The sequence below is a fragment of the Notechis scutatus genome, chromosome 8 (genome assembly GCF_049901735.1).
Source record: "Notechis scutatus isolate UNSWTSFEM ecotype Mainland chromosome 8, rNotScu1.2, whole genome shotgun sequence".
Lineage (NCBI taxonomy): Eukaryota > Metazoa > Chordata > Lepidosauria > Squamata > Elapidae > Notechis > Notechis scutatus.
Genome location: NC_142016.1, coordinates 23,135,191 through 23,160,243, shown reverse-complemented (window position 1 = coordinate 23,160,243; position 25,053 = coordinate 23,135,191). Strand labels below are relative to the sequence as shown.

Below are 25,053 nucleotides of genomic sequence, written 5' to 3'. Positions count from 1 at the left end.
ATGACCCTTTCTAATATTATAGAAAGCATTTAGACTATGGAGAGAGAGAGAGAGAGAGAGAGAGAGAGAGAGAGAGAGAGAGAGAGAGAGAGAGAGAGAGAGAAAGAAAGAAAGAAAGAAAAGCAGGGCACCAGAAGGATGTTTTTTTTTTAATTCATCAACAGGTATGAATAATGTTTTGGCCCTGGGGTCCAGATGTCGATAAAGGCAGCTGTTTAAGAAGCCATTAATGTGTGCTGGTTGGTTTCACGGTAATTCCCAAGTAGGTGGGATTCGTTTTCTTCAGGATAGTAGGAGTGGGCGAATCCATGGTTGTGCTCCAAACTTCAGCGGCACTGGCATTGGAGGTCAAGATGCTTCTTCTACCTGAAAGAGAGCCAACCTAGCATCAGAAGGTAGTAATCCGGAGTGGAAGCACCCACAATCTACTATCTACTATCTTATCTTTGAGATTCTGCATGACGTCTATGTCTAAGCCAGAATTGACCTTGCTAGCACTGATGACGTTACCTAGTTTGGTCATGAAATGTCTGTAAGAAAACAACCTCAGAGAGGATCAAGGACCTCTCAGTCCTCCTCCTCCTCCTCCTCCTCCTCCTCCTCCTCCTCCTCCTCCTCCTCCTCCTCCTCCTCCTCCTCCTCCTCCTCCTCTCCACAAACCCACCTTCCTTCTTGCACTGATGCTGTTACTTGGTTGGGTCATGAAACGTCTATAGAACACAACCAAGCTCACAGAGGGTCAAGGACCCCACAGTCCTCCCCCTCCCCCTCCTTTCCCCCTCCCCTCCTTCTTCTCCTCTCCACAAACCCCCACTTCTTCTTGCACCTATTTAGCTGGTCATGAAATATCTGTAGAAAACAACCAAGCTCAGAGAGGCTCAAGAACCCCACAGTCCTCCTCCTCCTTCTCCTCCTTTCCACAAAGCCTCACTCCTTCTAGTATTGATGCTGTTGCTTAGTTGGGTCATGAAATGTCTATAAAAAAAACAACCAAGCTCAGAGATCACCAAGGACCCCACAGTCTTACTCCTCCTCCTCCTCCTCCTCTTCCTCTGCCTCCCCCTCTGCCTCCCCCTCATGCACTTCCTCCTCTTCTCCATAAATCCCACTCTCTTCTAGCACTGATGATGTTACTTAGATGGGTCTTGAAATGTCTTTAAGAAAACAACCAAGCTCAGAGAGCACCAAGAACTGCTCAATTCAAGCCTGAGCTACAAATATTCTTTTCTATTGTTATCTAGCTTTCTGCTTGGGGAACCAGATTTGGCTGGCTGGGAAATTCTGGGAGTTGAAGTCCACAAGTTTTAAAGTTGCCCTGTTTGGGGACCCCTGATCTAGAACTTTTCCAATAATTGTCTATTTCTTTGTTTTTCTATTGACTCAGTCGTCCGCAAATTTGGGTTGGGTTTTTGTTTTCGTTCACGCAGTCCGAACGAATGGTTGGACCATGGGTTCCTTGAGAAAATGCCTTTGAAATAAACAATAGCTCTTACCTTTTACTGCTGTCTTTCCATACTTGGTAAGAGATCAGGCCTACCACAAGTGCTGTTCCAAACAGACATCCCACAAAAATGGCAGCAATTGATCCGGGCGATAAACCTTTCCGCTTCTCCACTTCATTGTTTTCTGAAGATACAGATAAAGATTAACAGACTTGGAAGGGACCTTGTAGTCATCTAGTCCAACCCCCTGCCCAAGCAGGAGACCCTACACCATTTCTGACAAATGGCAGCCCAATCTCTTCTTGAAAGTCTCCAGGGATGAAGCTCCCACAACTTCCGAAGGGAAATTCTGTTCCATTGGTTGATCGTTCTTGCTGTCAGAAAATTTCTCCTTATTTCCAGGTTGAATCTCTCCTTGTTCAGTTTCCATCCATTATTCCTTGCCTGGCCTTTGGATGCCTTGGAAAATAGCTTGACCTCCTCCTCTGCTCTGTGGCAGCCCCTCAAATATTGGAAAGCTGCTCTCCTGTCTCCCCTGGTCCTTCTCTTCACTAGACTAGCCAAGCCCAGGTCCTGCAACCGTTCATCATATGTTTTTAGTCTCCAGTCCCCTAATCATCCTGGTTGCTCTTCTCTGCACCTTTTCTAAAAGTTGAGGGTTCTTTTTTAACAGCATGGTGACCAAAACTGGATGCAGTACTCTAGGTGTGGTCTTACTAAGGCTTTATTGAATGATATTAGTACCTCATTTGATCTTGATTGTATCCCTCTGTTAATGCAACTTAGGATTGCATTGGCTTTTTTGGCGGCGGCTGCACGCTGCTGGCTCCTATTTACCATAGCTGGTTGTCCACTAAGACACCAAGATCCCTCTCTCACAGTTACTGCTATTAAGAAGTCTGGCTTCACCCAGTCTATATGTGTACTTTTCGTTTTTCTTGCCTAAGTGTAGGAAATTGATCGGAAGTTTGGTGGCTCAATTGTGGCTGTAGGTCAGGGACTATTTTATGAGTTTTTATTATTTGATGTTTTTCAGCCACCCAGAGTCACCTCTAAGATGCATAGAAGGAATAATCTAATAAATCTATCTGTGTTTCCTCGAAAATAAGACCCTGTCGTACAATATTTTTTTTGCCACCCAAAAAGGCACCAGGTCTTATTTTCAGGGGATGTCATCCACTGACTAACCTCACTTGCGTGTGTTATCCCTGACCTCCTTTTCGCGGTCAGAGGCCTTCAGGAACTTTTTCTTCTGTGGCAGGCAAGGCTTTCCTGAAGGCTCCTACAGCCGATAACAGAGCTCTGGATCGATCCAGAGCTTTGTTATCCACTACAGAGGCCTTCAGAAAAGCCTTGCCAGCTGCAAAAGAAATGGGCTGGCAAGGCAGGTGTCGGGGTGTGCGAGGCCTGGTTACAACTGACCAAAGGTAAGTTGTAGGGTAGCTCCACACACAACCCATCCCCACCTTAGCTTAATTTTTAACCTGTGCACTCTGGAGTGGGCGGGATCTTAATTAGGGCTTATTTTGGGGGGGTAGGGCTTATATTGGGTGCACGTGTCAAAATCAAGCTAGGACTTACTTTCAGCATAGTGTCATATTTTCAGGGAAACAAGGTATAAATAGAACCAATGAAAAAAAAAAATGTTTACCTTTTATGACCAGTAAGTATATCTTCCCAACTGCTGTGCTATTGCTTGCATTCCTCTGTAGTACATATATGTCCATATCTGACTTGCTAATGTTTTTGATTCTCAGGGAACAGTCCTTGCCTGGTGTGTGCCTTGTGTCGTAACCAGCTTTTTTATGGAGCTGAGGAGCTGGGCTTACTTCATAAATCAAGATGTCTTGGTAAATAGCGTCTTCCCCTCTGCCCCAGGCACAGGAAATGATCTTTTCCGGGGTGTCCTTGGGCCTGAGAACGACAGTAACACCCACAACTGGAAATTCAGGTTCTATGGTGATTTCAACGGTAACATTTTCCGTAATGTTTGGAACCGCTTGAATGAGAACCAGGTAGCAGGAACTCAAGATGCAGGCTGGAAGAAAAGAAAAAAGCAGGGGGGGGGGAAGAGAATTCAGAGGAAGGAGGTCAGGGGGAAAGAAGGATACAAATAAAGGATTTAAAAAAAAAAAAAAAAAGATCCCAGAGCAGCGGGGAACAACCAGAGGCCCGGAAAAGAGCTGGCGTGGTTCCCATCTTCAAAAAAGGGAAGGAAAAAAACAAACGGATCCAGGAAACTATAGACTTATATCAGCCTGACATCAATATCTGGGAAGTTCCTGTAAGAAGCAACGGATCGAGGGTTGGGCTTCAAACATTTTAGCAATGGGTTCTCTGCCCGGTTGCTTAAATGGGCGTGGCTATGGTGTGGGTGTGGCCTAGTCAGCCTCCTGCACCAGGGTGGATGGATGTTTTTGCCCTCCCCGGGCTCCGGAGGCTTTCCTCGAGCTTCCGGGAGGGTGAAAATGGCGTCCCCGGACTCTGGAGGCTCTTTGGAAGCTGGAAATGGGCCCATTTCCGGCCTTCCTGAACTTCCGGGAAGCCCATTTTCCACCCTCCCTGAGCCTCTGCACGCACCCTGCACTTACCTGCATCCAAAATGGGCCACGTGGGGAGTCCAGGGAGGCGCGAGGTGGGGTGGGCGGGGCCAGCCAGGAGTGGGATTTGGGGGTTCTCCAAACTGCACAGAATCTTAGCTAGGGGCTCTCCCGGACCCCTGCGAACCCCCTGCAGCCCCACCCCTGAACGGATCTATGAACAGCAAGCTATAACCCGAAGTTAACATGGATTCCTTCCAATTCTGTTGTCCTGTTATAAATAGAATCATAAGCCTGGACCTTGGAGGTCTTCTAGCCCAACCCCCAATGGAGATTTTACAGTAACCTTCCCCTGCCATGTCCACCAAGCCACACCCCCAAGCCATGCCATACCCACCAAGCCACGCCCACAGAACAGGTACCGTAGTATAACTTTTTGAATCCTATCACTGGTTGGATCTCTCCTTGATTCGTTTCCATCCCTTGTTTTTGTCCTGACTTCAGGCGCTTTGGAGAAGAAGTCAATAGCAGTGGCAAGAACAATAACACTTACTTATATTCTGTCTCAATAGTGCTTTTACATCCCTCTCTAAGCGGTTTACAGAGTCAGCCTCTGGCCCCCAATAATCTGGGTTCTCATTTTACTGACCTCAGAAGGATGGAAGCCTGAGTCAACCTTGAGCTGGTCTGGATCGAACTGCTGGCAGTCGTCAGAGTTAGCCTGCAATACTGCATTCTAACCACTGCTCCACTATGGCTTCCTCCGTTCCTTCTCACTTCCATTCCTTCATTCTCACATTTCTTTCTTCCTTCCTTCCTTCCTTCCTTCCTTCCTTCCTTCCTTCCTTCCTTCCTTCCTTCCTTCCTTCCTTCCTCCCTTCCTCCCTCCCTCCCTCCCTCCCTGCCTCCCTTCCCAAGCAATAGCACTTAGATTTATATATGCTTTACAGTACTTTCCAGCCCTCTCTAAGTGGTTTACAGAGTCAGCCTCTGGCCCCAGTAATCTGGGTCCTCATTTTACTGACCTCAGAAGAATGGAAGGCTGAGTCAACCTTGAGCTGGTCTGGATCGAACTGCTGGCAGTCGTCAGAGTTAGCCTGCAATACTGCATTCTAACCACTGCTCCACTATGGCTTCCTCCCTTCCTCCTCACTTCCATTCCTTCATTCTCACATTCCTTCCTTCCTTCCTTCCTTCCTTCCTTCCTCCCTCCCTCCCTCCCTCCCTTCCCAAGCAATAGCACTTAGATTTATATATGCTTTACTTTCCAGCCCTCTCTAAGTGGTTTACAGAGTCAGCCTCTGGCCCCAGTAATCTGGGTCCTCCTTTTACTGACCTCAGAAGAATGGAAGGCTGAGTCAACCTTGAGCTGGTCTGGATCAAACTGCTGGCAGTCGTCAGAGTTAGCCTGCAATACCGCATTCTAACCACTATGCCACCATGACTTTTTCCTCAACTATTGGAAGTCTGCTACCATGTCCTTTCTAATCTTTCTCTTCATTTGATTAGACATGCCCAGTTCCCTCAATCGTTCGTCGTATGGCTTAGCTTTTATACTCCTCATCATCTTCATTGCTCTTCTCTGCAGTCTATCTAGAGCAGGGGTGTCCAACCTTGGTAACATTAAGCCTGGAGGACTTCAACTCCCAGAATTCCCCAGCCAGCTTTGCTGGCTGGGGAATTCTGGGAGTTGAAGTCCTCCAGGCTTAATGTTACCAAGGTTGGACACCCCTGTTCTAGAGCCTCAACTTCTGTTTTTGCACTGTGGTGACCAGAATTGGATTCAGTATTCCAAGCGTGGTCTCACCAATCCGGTATAAAGTGGTACTGTTATTTCCTGTGATCCTGAAACTAACCTAGGACCATGAGGAGTGGCAGAAAAGAGCAACACAGATGATTAGGGGATTGGAAGATAAAACATACAAAGAGCAGTTGCAGGAACTGGGGATGTCTCGTTTAATGAAAAGAAGGACTGGGGTGACATGATAGCCGTGTTCCAATATCTGAGTGTCCGCCACAAAGAAGTGAGGCTCAAGCTATTCTCGAAAGCACCTGAAGGCAGGACAAGAAGCAATGGATGGAAATTAAGCAAGGAGAGAAGCAACCTAGAATTAACTAGGGATTTCCTGACAGTTAGAACAATTAACCAGGGGAACCTCTTGCCTCCGGAAGTGGTGGAGGCTCCATCACTGGAGGTTTTTAAGAAGAGATTGGACAACCACTTGTCTGAAATGGTACAGGGTTTCCTACTTGAGCAAGCGATTGGACTAGAAAAGTTGGACTCCTTTCCATCTCTTATTCTGCATTAGCCTTTTTGGCAGCTGCAGCAGGGCACACCATGTGCACACTCCATGTACATGGAACACACTGCGTGAGCACAAGGAGAAGACACGAAAATGGTACAACAAGGTCCCGAATCCAATAGATTTATGAAACTTACATGGTTAGATTTAGAGTTAAAAAAATAAACAGATAACTAAGAAAATAACAATAGCGGCTTATATACCACTTTTACAGCGCTTTATAGCCCTCTCTAAGCGATTTACAGAGTCAGCCTATGGCCCCCCAACAATTGAGGTCCTCCTTTGATCCACCACAGAAGGATGGAAGGCTGAGTCAACCTTGAGCCTGATGAGATATGAACTGCCAAATTCTAGGCAGCCGGCAGTCAGCAGAAGTAGCCTGCATTACCGCACTCTAACCACTGCACCACCATGGCTCCTAAATGCCCTTTCAGAATGAATGGAGAGATGAAACCTCTTTGGAGCAACAAAACACGCTATGTGTCCTTACCCTGGCATTTGCACCCCACCCATCCAGAAGAATAGTGTGGCTTTCAACCAATATGTACTGCCCACCTATGATGGAATTCATGGCTGTTCTTCCAATGCAATCTTGGTGCCCAAGCAGAACGTTACATCTTCAGTTTGAGCCAACCACAGCCCACCTTCCCAAGGTCTCCTGTCGCCAGCATCAGGCACCTTGTTGTCACCTCTCTTCCCACCAACTTCATTGCAGTACGATCTCCCAGGTAACTGATTAGGTCATAAAGCCAAAGGATGAACCAAGAGGAGAAGGGAAATTTGACTCATTTGGACATGGATTCTTCCCAGACAGGTGAACTTCACATGAGTGCAGCATCCAAAGCAGCCTACAAAGACTTTTATTAAAAAAAATATCAGGAAGGGTAGAAGGAGTTAGATGAATCAAGAAGAGTTAAAAGATAGGAATCTTGCCTATTCAAGTCTTACCTTCATCTGTAGGGGGAAAATGGATGACATTTTCCCTCAGCCCAGTCTACCTTGAAGGTTTGTCACTGTAAGAATAAAATAGAAGGAGACATTTTGTCTATATTCCACCAAGAGAAGAGTTGGGCTGAGCATCTCACAAGGCAGATTAAATCAATAAAATGAGGCTTCTAGAGAAAAATTGGGCTGAGCATCTCACAAGGCAAATTAAACAAAATACACCTGACTATGAGTGTAGGCACCCATCAGCCTTTTTATTCCATCATCGGGAAAGAGAGGAGATAGCAGAAAGAAACAGAAGAAAAGACAGAATGGACAAACCAGCAAACAAAGCAAGAAGTTGGGAAGATGATAAAAATAATAATGACTGATGAAACAAACGGAGAGAAAAGCATTTTAAGAGATTTAAAAATGGAATGGGATAATCTGGAAGATACTTTTGAAGGAGAGATAGGGGTTTGGGTGGATATTTTGGAGACCTAGCAGCTTAGGAGGATAGAGAAGGGAGAAATATACAATCTGAATAGTGAAGATACAGATGATGATAGAGATAAAGATCCAAGAGAGGAGTATGGGAGGCAAGCCAAAAAACAAATAAGAATTGAAGTATTAGAACAGATAAGATATGATGGATAGAAAGGAAATTTCACACACACACACAAACACACACACACACATATACACTTTTTTTCTAATATAATGATGGCCTGATTAGAAATTTGAAAAGAGGTAGAAACAAGAACGTACACCTTTATATGAAGCAATAGTTAGATGGAAAGATTGGAAGTTGAAACGGTATTATTATATAATTTTTTAATAATAGAATATAAGTAATAATTTGATGGGAAAGAATTAGAGAGTGAAAGATGATATTACCATGTATGCTCATTGGCATTAAAATGGAATATTGAAATATTGAATAACCACTTGAAAAAAACCCCCATGTAAGTAGAGTTTGATTTTTCCCCCCCTACTGGGCTTACAAATCTGACTCTGTACAACATGCTGTCCGAATGTCCTTGATTACACTTGCCTGATGTTTCTCCAACCTTAAATCTTGAGAATAATTGTGGAATAGGTTATTCGTTTTATTGATTTCTATGCACTCAGAACCTGTCTCTCAAATCGCCCCATCTGTCAGATACCAGAAGGTGGCAGCATCGTCTCAGAAGAAACGTTATCTCTACAGAATCTCTGCTAAAATGACATTAACATCTAAGATTCTACCTTCAATTGATACACAAGAGAAAGGAATATATTGTCCTCCATTTTAAGCAATAAAACTTCTCATTTGACAGTCTATGGAGACTCTCCATCATCCAGGTCATGGTGCTTTTTCTAAACTTCGGGGTTTTTTTTTCCCTTCAGTTTTTCAAAATTGAAGAAGCAAAACCATTGCCAAGAAAAAAACAAGAAAGTCCAGTTGCTTTTTGGCAAAAGCACCTTTGAGATGTTTTTTTTGGTTGACACCTTCCATTCCCCCTCATTCTTTTAGGGAAAAAACCTAATTATCATTCCTAAAAGAAAACCCGAATCCTCTATCTTATAATATTTATTGCTCAAGACAGTTATAATTTTCAGTTTCTTTTCTCCAGTTTGAAGTCCTTCCGATGTACAACATAACTGGTGGTGTATAACAATTACATTTCCTCCCCCCTCATTCATTATATAACATTGATAAAATAACACGATGCTCCACAAATACCAGTTAGTCTATTTTAAGAATAAATACAGCACAATGGTGCCAGTAGTTTGTTAAATTAAGGTCCCCCCAAAGACTCAATTTAAAAATTGATTTGAAAATCAAGGACCTTGCTAAAATTAACCAGAATAACAAGAGTGAAAAAAAATATCTAAAATGGTGTCATAATAGAAGGGCAGCCACTAGAAATATCACAATATCCCCCTCCCCAAATGTGTAATAATCCCTCATCTCCCCCTAATAAATTGTCTCTAATCTGTACAAATCTCTGATTTCCCCCTAAAAGAAGGAAAGAGCGGGGGAAAACAAGGTCGAAGAACATCTGAAGAGAGTTATACTTTCGAAACAAAGATGACATTTTTTCAAGTTCTTCAAGATAACACAAAGCAGCCCCAAAGTAAAACCACAGGGAAAATACATGATTTGATTACAATGTCATTATAGCTACTCTTTGATTTAAGGCTGCAATGGAGCCAGAAATCCAGCCAAATCTTTTGAAATCTGTGACTGAAAAAAAATAATCAGAATATTTCCTTCATCCAACAATCGGTCATCACACCTCCATCTGTGAAAAAGGAACGACACATTCACATTTATTTGTAGGTCTTGGAATGAGACCAAGAGGCACCAAGTAGTTCTTGAGTTGTGATCAGAATGGAGCCAGCCCACTATGGTCATAAGTCATGACGATCATAAATTAGATCAAGCACAAATTAGATCAGCCCAATTTTATGAGCATTCCTGAGGCGGTGTTTAAGCAAACGCCACCATTGTTAAGTAAATCAGTGGAAACTATTCCGTAAGTCACTAAATTAGTCAAGAGTCCTTCAAGTCAGTCCTGATTTTTAGTTGACATCCCCGGACACAAATAGCACACTATTTAGAAGAAAGTTCCCCTTGTCTTCTTAGCTGTATCATGAGGCTAAATTACTATAGGTAGTCTTTGACTTAAGGCTACAATCGGGCCTAGAATTTCTGTTGCTGAGCGAGATGGTTGCTAATGGAACCGCGCCTGATTTTACGACCCTTTTGGCCACAGATCTGAAGCAAATCTGAAGCAAATCGCAGCAGTTATTAATTGAACCATGAGGTTGTTAAATGAATCTCGCTTCCCCCCCAATGATTATGCTTGTCAACGCCGGCCGGGAAGGTCACAAATGATAATTTATATGACATTTCAATCGTCATAAATACACACTCAAGCACCCACATTTTGTTCACAAAACCTGTGAGGATTCTATGGCAATTATAGAGGAGCCGCTGTGGTGCAGGGGTTCGAGTGCAGTGCTGCAAGCTACTTCTGCAGCCAGCTGCCTACAATTTGGCAGTTCAAATCCCACCAGGCTCAATGTTGACTCAGCTTTCCGTCCTTCTGAGGTGGGTAAAACAAGGACCCAAATTGCTGGGGGTAATATCTGACTCTGTAAACCGCCTAGAGAGGGCTGTAAAGCACTGTGAAGTGGTATATGAGTCTATGTGCTATTGCTATTATAAGCAGGTGAGTCACTTTTTATCGGTGCCATTGTCATGTATGATCACTAAACGAATTGTTGTAAATTGAGGACTTCCTGCAATAGAAGCAAATAGGGTTACTTTATTATGTTTCCCAGGCGTATCATTGCTTTTATTTTGGGATCCCTTCAAAGCCTGCATGAGAAAAAAAATTTATCCTGTTAATTGTTGGTGCTTGTTAAGGCTAAACTAAATTCCTTGGGGTTAATTAACGAACAAATTGAACCTTTAATGGTGTTGCCACATGAATCCTTCTGCTGCTTCAATTAAATACATTATAGAGAGAGGAACAAGATGGTGGGGGTTTTTTTTGGAACCTCAGCTGTTCAGGAAATAGCTTTGGGAGTCATTGTCCTTCTGCTTTTATTGCTGTGAGAACATTTCTTCTCTTTTGTCCCCGAACATTGGGTGCAATTGAACGCCCATCACACCTGCCATGAACTAATGCCAAGTACACAAAGGTCATCCTGAGGAAGGTTTCCAACACAGCAGCACTCATGGATCATTGGAGCAAGGGTGTCCATAGGAAGGAGGATACCCCAAAAATAAATAATCCACATAGTGAAAGTCCCAAAGGTGCCTTTTTCAAGAGGCAACTGGACTTTCTGTGTTTTTTTTTCCCTTGAAGAAGTTTCGCTTCTCATCCAAGAAGCCTTTTCGGTTCTGAGTGAATGAATGATAGAGGATGGAAGGACTGCGAGGAAGATAAATCCTTCCCTTCTCCACCATTCAGTCAGAACCGAAGAAGCTTCTTGGATGAGAAGCGAAACGTCTTCAAGGAAAAACAAAGGAAGTTCAGTTGCCTCTTGAAAAAGCACCTTTGGGACAACTGTGACCTGGATGATGGCTATCCCTTACATCTGGGATAGGATAGGATAGAGTAGAGTGGAGTGGAGTAGAGTAGAGTAGAATGTATAGAATAGAATAGAATAGAATAGAATAGAATAGAATAGAATAGAATAGAATAGAATAGAATAGAAAATATGGAATGGAATGGGATAGGATAGGATAGGATAGGATAGAATAATAGCATAATAATAGTATAAGCGCACCAGTGTGCCTACCGTCCCTGTCCTACTGTTCCCATTAATCCATTTATTCATATTCATTTATTATGTATATACTTATTCCTGTTTATACTTATATTTTTATATGTTATGTTCATACTTTTTTTCTCATACATGCTTGACAAACAAATAGAATAGAATGGAATAGAATAGAATAGAATAGAATAGAATAGAATAGAATAGAATAGATCTGGAAGGGACCTTGGAGGTCTTCTAGTCCAGCTCAAGCAGGAGAATCTATACTATCTCAGACAAGTTACTGTCCAGCCTGTTCTTAAAAACCTCCAGTGATGGACTGCCCACAATTTCTGGTGGCAAGCTGTTCCCCTGGTTAATTGTCTTCACTGCTAGGAAGTCTCCATCACATCTCTGCCCTGATGGTTGCAAGCAAATGCAAAGGTATTCTGAGTTTGCTCCCAGGACCATACCTGGAGTGTTTGGTTCCAGGTGTGCACTTGTCTTCCTCATTCCATTCTCCCCTACTTTTGTCTCCGTTTTTACTAATCCTGATATCCATCTTTGCAAGAATGACGCCAGAGAAAGGGAGGTGGCTTGCTTGGAGAAAGTCTAAAACTTGTGGCTCAGAGGTGGGAGCAAATCCCCTCTTCCATTTGATGGGAGAGTTGGTCAGTCAACCTTGGTAGCTCTGGTGGCCGAGAACGGATTCTGGAATTCTTCCTGCGAGTTGGGTGCTGGCCTCTAGAAGAAGTCAACCTACATGATGGAGAAAGGACCTTTCACTCTTGGTTGGAAGTTGCCATACGTAGCAGGTAAGTCATAAAGGAGGGAGAAGTTTGTTGAGGTTCCACTGAGATCATGAGATCTATGGCTAGACACCACAGATGGCAGGATATGGTAGCGATATGACCGTTGACTTAGATGGGAAGGGCATGTCGGAATACCGCATCCAGTTTTGGTCACCACGATATTAAAAAAAAAAAAAAAAGATGTTGAGACTCTAGAAAGACTGCAGAGAAGAGCCACAAAGAAGATTAGGGGACTGGAGGCTAAAACATACAAAGAACGGTTGCTGGAATTGAGTATGTCTAGTTTAATGAAAAGAAGGACTAGGGGAGACATGATGATAGCAGTGTTCCAATACCTCAGGGGCTTCCACAAAGAAACGGGGGTCAACTTATTCTCCACAGCACCTGAAGGCAGGACAAGAAGCAACGGATGGAAACTAATCAAGGTTTTCTGGTTGTCTGCTATCTGATGACCATGAATGCTGATTGACATCCTATGTATGTGTCATGCCCCTGGTGGAGACTGACTCTGAGGGAGAGGAGGAACAGCCAACAGGGAGGGGAAGTGTGGCTCCGGAGGTTGTGGAGGAGGCTGGGGAAGGGCAGAGGCCGGCTGGGCAGTCAGAGGAGGACCCGGGCCCATCCCCTCTCCATCCTAGGGCACGCAGGGAGGAAAGGATAAAGGAGAGACGTGGTCTATGGGGGAGGAGAGGGCCTTGATCCTCTTCATGGGCTGCAGCTGTGACAACTGGATAAGAGGATGGACATGCATACGGGCGAGTGCTGGAAACAAAGCATGGAAATATCTCTAGTCTGTCGTTCATCTCTGAGTTTGACGTCCTTCCCAGTGTGTGTTCTGACATCTGTGGACATCCTCCAGCCCTTATCTTTCCTGGTTTGTGTTGTTTTTTTACTCTTTATAATTTAAATGGCATTTCCTCCTTCTTGTAACTGTTAGTGTGGGAGTTTTTTTGAATCCAGTCAAGGATATTTGGAGCTTGGAAACAAAGTGAAGGAATAAAAGGGGCTTCACCTGTTTTTTGTGACTGTGTGACTGTGGGTCACCACAGTATTTTTGCTGTCCTCTTTGGCTCTCCTCACCAGGAAAGCTTCCCATCTCTCATCGAAGCTTGACAGGCTACATGGAAAATTGAGTTCAAATAGAATAGAATAATCGTAGGTTTGGAAGGGACCTTGGAGGTCCTCTAGTCCAACCCCCTGTTCGAGCAGGAGACCATATGAATTCCCCACTTAACAGCTGTGTTACTAACTTAATAACGGCAGGGATTCACGTAACCAGCGTGGCAAGAAAGGTCATAAAACAGGGGCAAAACTCACTTAACAACTCTCTCACTTAGCAACAGAAACTTTGAGCTCAATTATGGTCATAAGTCGAGGATTACCTGTATAGTCACTGGGCTCAAGGTTGACTGAGCCTTCCATCCTTCTGAGGTGGGTGAAATGAGGACCCAGATTGTTGGGGGCAAAGAGGCTGACTCTGCAAACTGCTTAGAGAGGGCTGTAAAGCAATGTGAAGCGGTATATAAGTTTAAGTGCTATTGCTGTTGCTAACTGTGTCAACAGATGGCTGGCTGGGGAATTCTGGGAGTTGGTCCACCAGGCTTAAAGTTGCCAAGGTTGGAGACCCCTGGCTTAGAGAGGACTGGAAAGTGGTATATGTCTAAGTGCTATTGCTCTTCCTTCCTTCCTTCCTTCCTTCCTTCCTTCCTTCCTTCCTTCCTTCCTTCCTTCCTTCCTTCCTTCCCTCCATCCATCCATCCATCCATCCATCCATCCATCCCTTCCATGGTGCACAATGATTAGAATGCAGCATTGCAGGCTAACTCTGCCCACTGTCAGCAGTTCGATCCTGACCGGCTGAAGGTCGACTCAGCCTTCCATCCTTGGGTCAGACCAGTTCTTCCGTAAATGTTTGGTCAATGCATCTTGGATAGAATGACTATTTTGATTGACTCTTTCTCTCTTTTTCTTCTTCTTCTTCATGTTTTAGTTTTCATCCTCAGCTCTCATTTCCCGTCAACCCAAGCCCAGGTAGTCAAATACCACCTCCCTGTTTTCATGGACCGTTCAAATGCCATAGAAGGGCAGGGAATCAACTTAACCGTCGGTGCTGCCCCGACTTCCTTCTTCATTTGCAATTGGTATCGAGGGAGCGACAGTCAAGAAAAGTTGATCGTCACCGTCTACCTGCCTCCGTTAAGCGGATACGTCTTCGGACCTGCCTACACCAGGCGAGAAACTCCAGGCCCGAATTGCTCTCTCCAGATTGAAAATCTAAACCAGGATGACTCTGGAACCTACACAGTGACCAAGGATGGACCGTCTGTCCATGGCATAGGAAACCTCAGTGTGGAGGTTCTAGGTATAAACTTTCCCTTCCCTTCCCCTTCAGGTGGCTTTGAATGGCTCCCTCTGTAAACCTCTTGCCCATTTGTCCGCCAGTAAAAATGCACTTACAGAATAACAGAGTTGGAAGGGACCTTGTAGGTCATCTAGTCCAACCCCCTTGCTTGTCAACATCTGGTGAAGAATGAAAAGTTGACAGCTCCCTTCAAATCCCAAACATCAAATAATACCCAATAATGTACTTATTGGTATCCCGCTTTTATTGTTGTTACAAACAACTCAAGGTGACGAACATATCCAATACCCCTTCCTCCTCCTTTTTCACCTGTAACCACAGCCCTGTGAGGTGGGTTGGGCTGAGAGAGAGAGAGAGAGAGAGACAGACAGAGAGAGAGAGAGAGAGACCTGGAAACTATCTATGAAAACACTTATGAAATGCAGCTTCGGTTTGCAAGCTGCTTTACTGCTCCCCCCTCCATTTCTGTTGGCAATTCTAAAAAGACCAGAGAAATATGTTATGAGTTAACACACAGTGGTGATTTTTTTTTTGTCTCTTTCAGCTTCGGGCTTACTCCCCAAGCCAAACATGTCCATTGTCCAGCTCTTCCGAGAGAATATGGATTTGGTTCGTCTCAAGTGTGACACAACCGTGAAATTTGCGAATATCAGCTGGCTACAGAATGGGAAGCCCCTCAATTCATGCTCCCGGATCCAGCTGTCCCATAATAAGCAGACCCTCACCATACAGCCCGTTCTCCGCCGTGATGCCGGCGCATACCAGTGTCATATTTCCAACCCCTTCTCTGCTCGAAGGAGTGACACCACCACCATTTCTGTGATCTGTGAGTATCCACTTCCTGGAACGGTGCAACTTTTTTCTCCCTGAGAGATGATTATCTGCCATAGGTTGCACATCGGTATGTGCAAGAGGGAGGAATTGGCATCCTTCGGTCTCAAGAGACTATGATGTAGTGCTATGAAACCGGTAGCTGCCACTTCCCTTGTTGTTTCAATGCTGTATGCAAAATGTCCTCTCCAGAGCACAAGGCCTGGGTAATTTAATATGGAGGATAAACCGTTACCCAAGCAGCAGATTCCCCCCTCACCATGTCGCTGAAATAGTCTAATGGAATGGCAGTGCCGATAGGATTAGTGCCACCTGCGTCGCAGGAGTTACCAGAATGTGATTGTACACAGTCACACAAACTGCTTCCGGGACTCCAGCTCTGGATTTTGCCTTGAGGTTGACTCCTGAAAGCCTTTTCCAAGAATAGATATAGCCACAAGGCAGTGGAGGTTTCAAATTAGAGTTTCCCTTCTCCTAGAAGACGGTTCTGCCGTTTTATCTGCCGTTGGGGCGTACAGCCCTCTTCCGCCTTCACAACTGTTGACCGTTTTCTCCTGTAACCCTGGAAAGGGGTCCTTATGAGGTGCTAACAGCTGGGCCAGCTGGACCAAGGTTTTTTAAGGGGGTATTACTCTTCCAGCACTTGGCTCCATTTGCCATGTGCGAGAGGGAAGGTAGCAATAGAAATAGCATTTAGATTTATTTACCGCTTCACGGTGCATTACAGCCCTCTCTAAACGGTTTACGGAGTCAGCATCTCGCCCCCAACAATCTGGGTCCTCAGAATACAGAATAACAGAGTTGGAAGAGACCCTGGAGGTCCAATCTGCCGCTTCAGCAGACAACTCAACATAGAGCCGTGGTGGCGCATGGCTTAGAATGAAGTATTGCAGGCTAATTCTGCCCACTGTCAGCAGTTCGATCCTGACCGGTGGAAGGTTGACTCAGCCTTCCATCCTTCCGAGGTTGGTAAAAGGAAAACCCAGGTTGCTGGGGGCAAAAGGCTGACATTTGTAAACTGCTCAGAGAGTATAGTATATAAGTCTAAGTGCTATTGCTATACCATTTCAAATGATTAATCCAGTCTCTTCTTAAAAACCTCCAGTGTTGGAGTAGCCACAATTTCTGGAGACAAGTTGTTCCACTGATTAATTGTTCTCACTGTTGGAAAATTCCTCCTTAGTTCTAAATTGCTTCTCTCCTTGATTATTTTCCATCCATTGCTTCTTGTCTTACTTTCTGGTGCTTTGGAAAATAGGTTGACCCACTCTTTTTTGTGGCAGCCCCTCAAATATTGGAACACTGCTATCATGTCACCCCTTGTCCTTTTTTTCATTAAACTAGACATACCCAATTCCTGCAACCATTCTTCATATGGTTTGGTTGGGCAGGGGGGGTTGGACTAGATGCCCTACAAGGTCCCTTCCAACTCTGTTAATCTATATGTTTTAGCCTCCAGGCCCCTAATCATCTTTTTGCTCTTCTCTGTGTTCTTTCCAGAATCTCTACATCTTTTTTTAAAAAAAATATGGCAACCAAAACTTAATGCAATTTTGGTTGCCATATTATCAAATATTATTTTTTAAAAAATTCTCCAGGAGAATTTCTAAGGTTCTAAAGGGGAGAAAATGGGATGATGATGACCAACTACTACAAGCCCCTCAACCTCTCCATAAATTATGTTCTACAGATGGTCCGGACCCCCCTGTGATCAAGATGTCTGCCAAGTTTCTCACCCAACCGTCCAACGGTAGACTCAACTGCAAAGCCAGCTCGTTTCCTGAAGCCGAGTATTGTTGGTTCCACAACGGGAAGGAATTCAGCAAGAGCCCTGAAATTCTTCTCAAGGACATTCAGTCAGGGACTTATACTTGCCAGGCGACAAATCCTTTCACTCAGCGGAAGGAAAACACCACTTTGGAGATTGAATAGTAGCTGCATAGCCGCTATCAGAACCTGAGGTTGCTATTTAGAACCACGTTTCTGTGGCCAGTGGCTTTTCTGTGGTCACCTCAAATTGAATTGTTTGCTTTGGGGTGCTCGGTGTTCTCTGAGCTGGGTGGTTTTCCTGCAGAAGTTTCATGACCCTACTAGTTAACATCATCAGTGCTAAAGGGAGTAGGGTTTGCTCTCTATTTATAAACCCTACTCTCTTCTAACACTGGTGATGTTACGTCGCTGGGTAATGGAACATCTGCAAGAAAACAACCAAGTTCAGACAGTACCGAGAAACTCACAGTCCTCCCACCTTCTCCTCCTCTTCCTCCTCCCCTCCTCCTCCTCCTCCACCACAAACTCCACTCCCTTCCACCACTGATGCCAGAGGTGGGATTCAGCAGGTTCTGACCAGTTCTGGAGAACCGGTAGTGGAAATTTTGAGTAGTTTGGAGAACTGGCAAATACCACCTCTGACTGGCCCCGCCCCCGTCTATTCTCTGCCTCCCGAGTCCCAGCTGATTGGCTGGGTCTTCTTTGGTTGCCCTGCACAGGAGAAAGGAACTGGAAAGCAGGTTAGTGGGGCGGGGAGGAAAAGGGATTTTGTAGTAACCTTCCACTGCTATGCCCACCAAGCCACGCCCACCAAGCCACACACCATACCCACCAAGCCATGCCCACAGAACACCACGCCCACCAAGCCACGCCCACAGCTGATTGGCTGGGTCTCTTTTGGTTGCCCTGCACAGGAGAACAGAGCTGGAAAGCAGATTAGTGGGATGAGGAGGGAATGTGGATTTTGCAGTATCTTTCCCCCAGGAGTGGGGAGGGAATGGAGATTTTACAATATCTTTCCCCTGCCCCGCCCACCAAGCCACACCACGCCCACAGAACAGGTAGTAAAAAAAAATCTGAATCCCACCACTGACTGATGCTGTTACTTGATTGGGTCATGAAATGTCTGCAAGAAAACAACCAAGCTCAGGAAGCGCCGAGGACCCCACAGTTCAACCCTGATCTACAAATCCTCTCTTCAATTGCTATTCCTTATTTGAACGCCCTAATTATCTGTTGGACCTGCGTATGTCATTTCTGATGATCAAATAATATTTCTGATTCATTCTATGTACCATCTCAAGCTTTTCTCTCGAGTAAGGCACGATGATTACGATGGGGTGAATAAATGATAAATAATACTTTCTCTCTAAAGAGCTGGTGCTTTTTGCCGTGCACAACACCCAACCCTGAAGAACCCTATCAGAGAGCAGCGGGTATCAAAATGCTTCCCCCCTTTTCAAACTTAAACTTCTCCTTAATCCACATTTCCTCTGAGCTAATAGTTTATTCATGTCCCTTCTGAAGACCAAGCACGCTTCAAATCAAGTTAATGATTTCATCTCCTCACTCGTCAGTCCTATCTAGGGTAAAAACCAGTGGTGGGATTCAACCAGTTTGCACCACTTTGGCCGAACCGGTTGTTAAATTGCTGGCTGCCCCTGCCCCCTCCCCCTCCTCGCCCCTCCCTGGAGTCCTCCCGCACCCATTTTTGCTCCCAGGAGGCTTCAGGGAGGCTTGCTAGGCCCCAAACTGGGCGCATTAGGGCAGAGAACCGGTTGTTGAATTATTTGAATTCCACCACTGGTAAAAAAAACCAAAAAAAAAACAAAAACCAGTAGAAGTAAATAAACGACCTTCCAGACATGGTTATTCATAAGTAGTTGTGAGTGAAGTGAAACAAAAAAGAAACTTGTCACATCAGTCTGTGCTCTAAGAGGTTAAGCGACCTATCCAGGCTCAAACATATATCTGTATATAAAGAACAGATTCAGACTATTGTTCTTACAGAGTCAGATATTCTCCTGTGGTTTGATGCTCCACACAGGAATAACTGCCTTTAATCTTGATCAATGATGGAGATGCAGTTTTGTCCAATGGTTCAGGCACCAGTCTAGAAACCAGGAGACTGTGAATTCTAGTTCCACTTTAGGTGTGAAAGCCGGCTGGGTGACTTTGGGCCGATCACCAGGAGACGGTGAGTTCTAGTTCTGCCTTAGGCATGAAAGCTGGCTGGGTGACTGTGGGCTGATCACCAGGAGACTGTGAATTCCACCTTAGGCATTCCATCTTAGGCATGAAAGCTGGCTGGGTGACTATGGGCCAATGACAAGGAGACAGTGAGTTCTAGTTCCATCTTAGGCATGAGAAAGCTGGCTGGGTGACTATGGGCCAATGACAAGGAGACAGTGAGTTCTAGTTCCATCTTAGGCATGAGAAAGCTGGCTGGGTGACTATGGGCCAATGACAAGGAGACAGTGAGTTCTAGTTCCATCTTAGGCATGAGAAAGCTGGCTGGGTGACTGTGGGCCAATCACAAGGAGACAGTGAGTTCTAGTGCCATCTTAGGCATGAGAAAGCTGGCTGGGTGACTATGGGCCAATCACAAGGAGACAGTGAGTTCTAGATCCATCTTAGGCATGACAGCCGGCTGGGTGACTATGGGCCAATCACAAGGAGACAGTGAGTTCTAGTTCCATCTTAGGCATGAAAGCTGGCTGGGTGACTATGGGCCAATCACAAGGAGACAGTGAGTTCTAGTTCCATCTTAGGCATGAGAAAGCTGGCTGGGTGACTATGGGCCAATCACAAGGAGACAGTGAGTTCTAGTTCCATCTTAGGCATGAGAAAGCTGGCTGGGTGACTATGGGCCAATCACAAGGAGACAGTGAGTTCTAGTTCCATCTTAGGCATGAAAGCTGGCTGGGTGACTATGGGCCAATCACAAGGAGACAGTGAGTTCTAGTTCCATCTTAGGCATGAAAGCTGGCTGGGTGACTATGGGCCAATCACAAGGAGACAGTGAGTTCTAGTTCCATCTTAGGCATGAAAGCTGGCTGGGTGACTATGGGCCAATCACAAGGAGACAGTGAGTTCTAGTGCCATCTTAGGCATGAGAAAGCTGGCTGGGTGACTATGGGCCAACGACAAGGAGACAGTGAGTTCTAGTTCCATCTTAGGCATGAGAAAGCTGGCTGGGTGACTATGGGCCAATCACAAGGAGACAGTGAGTTCTAGTTCCATCTTAGGCATGAGAAAGCTGGCTGGGTGACTATGGGCCAATCACAAGGAGACAGTGAGTTCTAGTTCCATCTTAGGCATGAAAGCTGGCTGGGTGACTATGGGCCAATCACAAGGAGACAGTGAGTTCTAGTTCCATCTTAGGCATGAGAAAGCTGGCTGGGTGACTATGGGCCAATCACAAGGAGACAGTGAGTTCTAGTTCCATCTTAGGCATGAGAAAGCTGGCTGGGTGACTATGGGCCAATCACAAGGAGACAGTGAGTTCTAGTTCCATCTTAGGCATGAGAAAGCTGGCTGGGTGACTGTGGGCCAATCACAAGGAGACTGTGAGTTCTAGTTCCATCTTAGGCATGACAGCCAGCTGGGTGACTATGGGCTGATCACCAAGAGACCGTGAGTTCTAGTTCCATCTTAGGCATGACAGCCAGCTGGGTGACTATGGGCCAATCACAAGGAGACAGTGAGTTCTAGTTCCATCTTAGGCATGAGAAAGCTGGCTGGGTGACTATGGGCCAATCACAAGGAGACAGTGAGTTCTAGTTCCATCTTAGGCATGAGAAAGCTGGCTGGGTGACTATGGGCCAATCACAAGGAGACAGTGAGTTCTAGTTCCATCTTAGGCATGAAAGCTGGCTGGGTGACTATGGGCCAATCACAAGGAGACAGTGAGTTCTAGTTCCATCTTAGGCATGAAAGCTGGCTGGGTGACTATGGGCCAATCACAAGGAGACAGTGAGTTCTAGTTCCATCTTAGGCATGAGAAAGCTGGCTGGGTGACTATGGGCAAAGCACAAGGAGACAGTGAGTTCTAGTTCCATCTTAGGCATGAGAAAGCTGGCTGGGTGACTATGGGCAAATCACAAGGAGACAGTGAGTTCTAGTTCCATCTTAGGCATGAGAAAGCTGGCTGGGTGACTATGGGCCAATCACAAGGAGACAGTGAGTTCTAGTTCCATCTTAGGCATGAAAGCTGGCTGGGTGACTGTGGGCCAATGACAAGGAGACAGTGAGTTCTAGATCCATCTTAGGCATGAAAGCTGGCTGGGTGACTATGGGCCAATCACAAGGAGACAGTGAGTTCTAGTTCCATCTTAGGCATGAAAGCTGGCTGGGTGACTATGGGCCAATGACAAGGAGACAGTGAGTTCTAGATCCATCTTAGGCATGAAAGCTGGCTGGGTGACTATGGGCCAATCACAAGGAGACAGTGAGTTCTAGTTCCATCTTAGGCATGAAAGCTGGCTGGGTGACTATGGGCCAATCACAAGGAGACAGTGAGTTCTAGTTCCATCTTAGGCATGAAAGCTGGCTGGGTGACTATGGGCCAATCACAAGGAGACAGTGAGTTCTAGTTCCATCTTAGGCATGACAGCTGGCTGGGTGACTATGGGCTGATCACCAAGAGACCGTGAGTTCTAGTTCCATCTTAGGCATGAAAGCTGGCTGGGTGACTATGGGCCAATGACAAGGAGACAGTGAGTTCTAGATCCATCTTAGGCATGAAAGCTGGCTGGGTGACTATGGGCCAATGACAAGGAGACAGTGAGTTCTAGTTCCATCTTAGGCATGAGAAAGCTGGCTGGGTGACTATGGGCCAATGACAAGGAGACAGTGAGTTCTAGATCCATCTTAGGCATGAAAGCTGGCTGGGTGACTATGGGCCAATCACAAGGAGACAGTGAGTTCTAGTTCCATCTTAGGCATGAAAGCTGGCTGGGTGACTATGGGCCAATCACAAGGAGACAGTGAGTTCTAGTTCCATCTTAGGCATGAAAGCTGGCTGGGTGACTATGGGCCAATCACAAGGAGACAGTGAGTTCTAGTTCCATCTTAGGCATGAAAGCTGGCTGGGTGACTATGGGCCAATCACAAGGAGACAGTGAGTTCTAGATCCATCTTAGGCATGAAAGCTGGCTGGGTGACTATGGGCCAATCACAAGGAGACAGTGAGTTCTAGTTCCATCTTAGGCATGAAAGCTGGCTGGGTGACTATGGGCCAATCACAAGGAGACAGTGAGTTCTAGTTCCATCTTAGGCATGAAAGCTGGCTGGGTGACTATGGGCCAATCACAAGGAGACAGTGAGTTCTAGTTCCATCTTAGGCATGAAAGCTGGCTGGGTGACTATGGGCCAATCACAAGGAGACAGTGAGTTCTAGTTCCATCTTAGGCATGAGAAAGCTGGCTGGGTGACTATGGGCAAATCACAAGGAGACAGTGAGTTCTAGTTCCATCTTAGGCATGAGAAAGCTGGCTGGGTGACTATGGGCCAATCACAAGGAGACAGTGAGTTCTAGTTCCATCTTAGGCATGAAAGCTGGCTGGGTGACTATGGGCCAATCACAAGGAGACAGTGAGTTCTAGATCCATCTTAGGCATGAAAGCTGGCTGGGTGACTATGGGCCAATCACAAGGAGACAGTGAGTTCTAGTTCCATCTTAGGCATGAAAGCTGGCTGGGTGACTATGGGCCAATCACAAGGAGACAGTGAGTTCTAGTTCCATCTTAGGCATGAAAGCTGGCTGGGTGACTATGGGCCAATCACAAGGAGACCGTGAGTTCTAGTTCCATCTTAGGTATGAAAGCTGGCTGGGTGACTATGGGCCAATCACAAGGAGACAGTGAGTTCTAGTTCCATCTTAGGCATGAAAGCTGGCTGGGTGACTATGGGCCAATCACAAGGAGACAGTGAGTTCTAGTTCCATCTTAGGCATGAAAGCTGACTGGGTGACTTTGGGCCAATCACCAGGAGAGGGTGAGTTCTAGTCCCATCTTAGGCATGAGAAAGCTGGCTGGGTGACTATGGGCCAATCACAAGGAGACAGTGAGTTCTAGTTCCATCTTAGGCATGAGAAAGCTGGCTGGGTGACTATGGGCCAATCACAAGGAGACAGTGAGTTCTAGATCCATCTTAGGCATGAAAGCTGGCTGGGTGACTATGGGCCAATCACAAGGAGACAGTGAGTTCTAGTTCCATCTTAGGCATGAAAGCTGGCTGGGTGACTATGGGCCAATCACAAGGAGACAGTGAGTTCTAGATCCATCTTAGGCATGAAAGCTGGCTGGGTGACTATGGGCCAATCACAAGGAGACAGTGAGTTCTAGATCCATCTTAGGCATGAAAGCTGGCTGGGTGACTATGGGCCAATCACAAGGAGACGGTGAGTTCTAGTCCCTCCTTAGGCATGGAAGCCGACTGGGTGACTATGGGCCAATCACCAGGAGACGGTGAGTTCTAGTTCTGCCTTAGGCGTGAAAGCTGGCTGGGTGACTTCGAACCAAACACTCTCTCTCAACCCACAATATCACACTTGGTCCACAGGCCAATTCCTTTCGAAAGCAATGGATCAAAACTCAGTTGATCTAAAAACGTTGAAAAAAGTGACCATTCACACACTTACCTGTCCAGATCTGAATGACTAATATGGAGGATGCCCCCAAAGGAATCTGCGAAGAATGGGTCAAAGAGAGCTGGTGAGCCCCACCCCATCCCTGTCCCACCTTGGTCCTCAGGTGTCCACAGGGCAAACAGCTTGGTCAGCAATGTGGAATGCCAGACACCAATCCATTTTTAGGTATCTGAGGTTCACCACCCTGGCAATAAACAATAAAAGCCGTCACTTTTTATGACTACAGTGAGGTGTTCCCAAATTTGAGACAAGGGGGGTTTCCCATGATGCCATTTTTTTTTCTTTTTTACTTCCTTCAACATCTAATTCCCTGGGCAACTGTTTTATTTTTTTTGGCTTAATGTACGCCATTTTTTTCTTTTTATTTCCTTCAACATCTCATTCCTTGGGCAAATATTTTATTTTTCTAGCTTAAAGTACACCTTTTCCCTCTCTTTTTTTTTACTTCCTTCAACATCTCATTCCCTGGCCAAATATTTTATTTTTCTAGCTTAAAGTACACCTTTTCCCTCTCTTTTTTTTTTACTTCCTTCAATATCTCATTCCCTGGGCAAATATTTTACTTTTCTGGCTTAAAGTACACCTTAAAAAAAAAAAAAATTAACAGATGGACTAAGGGAAATGGAAGCAAAAGAAAGCCCCAAAAGTGTGGAGGGCAATAATGGAGAAGAGAAAGAGAAAACAGAAAGAAAAGAAAAAAACAGTTTATATTAGGGAGTACTTTTTTTTCACGATGTTTACTAAAGCACCTTCGTAAAACGGTTTATAGTGCATGGTTGCTGGGAAGATGGCAATGAACTGTGTGTGTGTGTGTGTGTGTGTGTGTGTGTGTGTGTGTGAAAGGGCTCCTCCACACCCTTGCCATGAGGAAGGTATTAAGAATTGGACTGGCTCAAAATCACATTAGCTGGCTTCTGGTCTTTTTAGTTTCTAGCCAGCTGGCTTTAACCACTACCCAAAACTGACTCTCATTTTCTGGCTTAAAGTATGCTTTTTTTTTTTTTTTTTTTTTTACTTCCTTCAATATCTCATTCCCTGGGCAAATATTTTATTTTTCTGGATTAAAGTATGCCTTTTTTCTTTTTCTTTTTTACTTCCTTCAATATCTCATTCCCTGGGCAAATATTTTATTTTTCTGGCTTAAAGTACGCCTTTTTTAA

General features: G+C 45.2%; 2 protein-coding genes across 2 annotated transcripts; one reads left to right on the top strand and one right to left on the bottom strand.

Annotated features, from left to right (window-relative positions):
• Window positions 1–167: 167 nt before the first annotated feature.
• LOC148129967 (uncharacterized) lies at window positions 168–24,667 on the bottom strand. The gene is made up of 5 exons (XM_087970410.1): window positions 24,615–24,667; window positions 23,885–24,015; window positions 3,094–3,480; window positions 1,494–1,626; window positions 168–366 (listed from the first exon to the last, which is right to left on the bottom strand). Exons 1-5 carry the CDS (start codon window positions 24,665–24,667, stop codon window positions 363–365), a joined length of 708 nt encoding a protein of 235 aa, XP_087826536.1. The 3' UTR covers window positions 168–362.
• On the top strand, window positions 12,202–17,403 carry LOC113421202 (cell adhesion molecule CEACAM6-like). The gene is made up of 4 exons (XM_026681459.2): window positions 12,202–12,281; window positions 14,269–14,640; window positions 15,185–15,466; window positions 17,162–17,403. The coding sequence occupies exons 1-4, from the start codon at window positions 12,230–12,232 to the stop codon at window positions 17,401–17,403; spliced, it is 948 nt and encodes a 315-aa protein (XP_026537244.2). The 5' UTR covers window positions 12,202–12,229.
• Window positions 24,668–25,053: the final 386 nt, after the last annotated feature.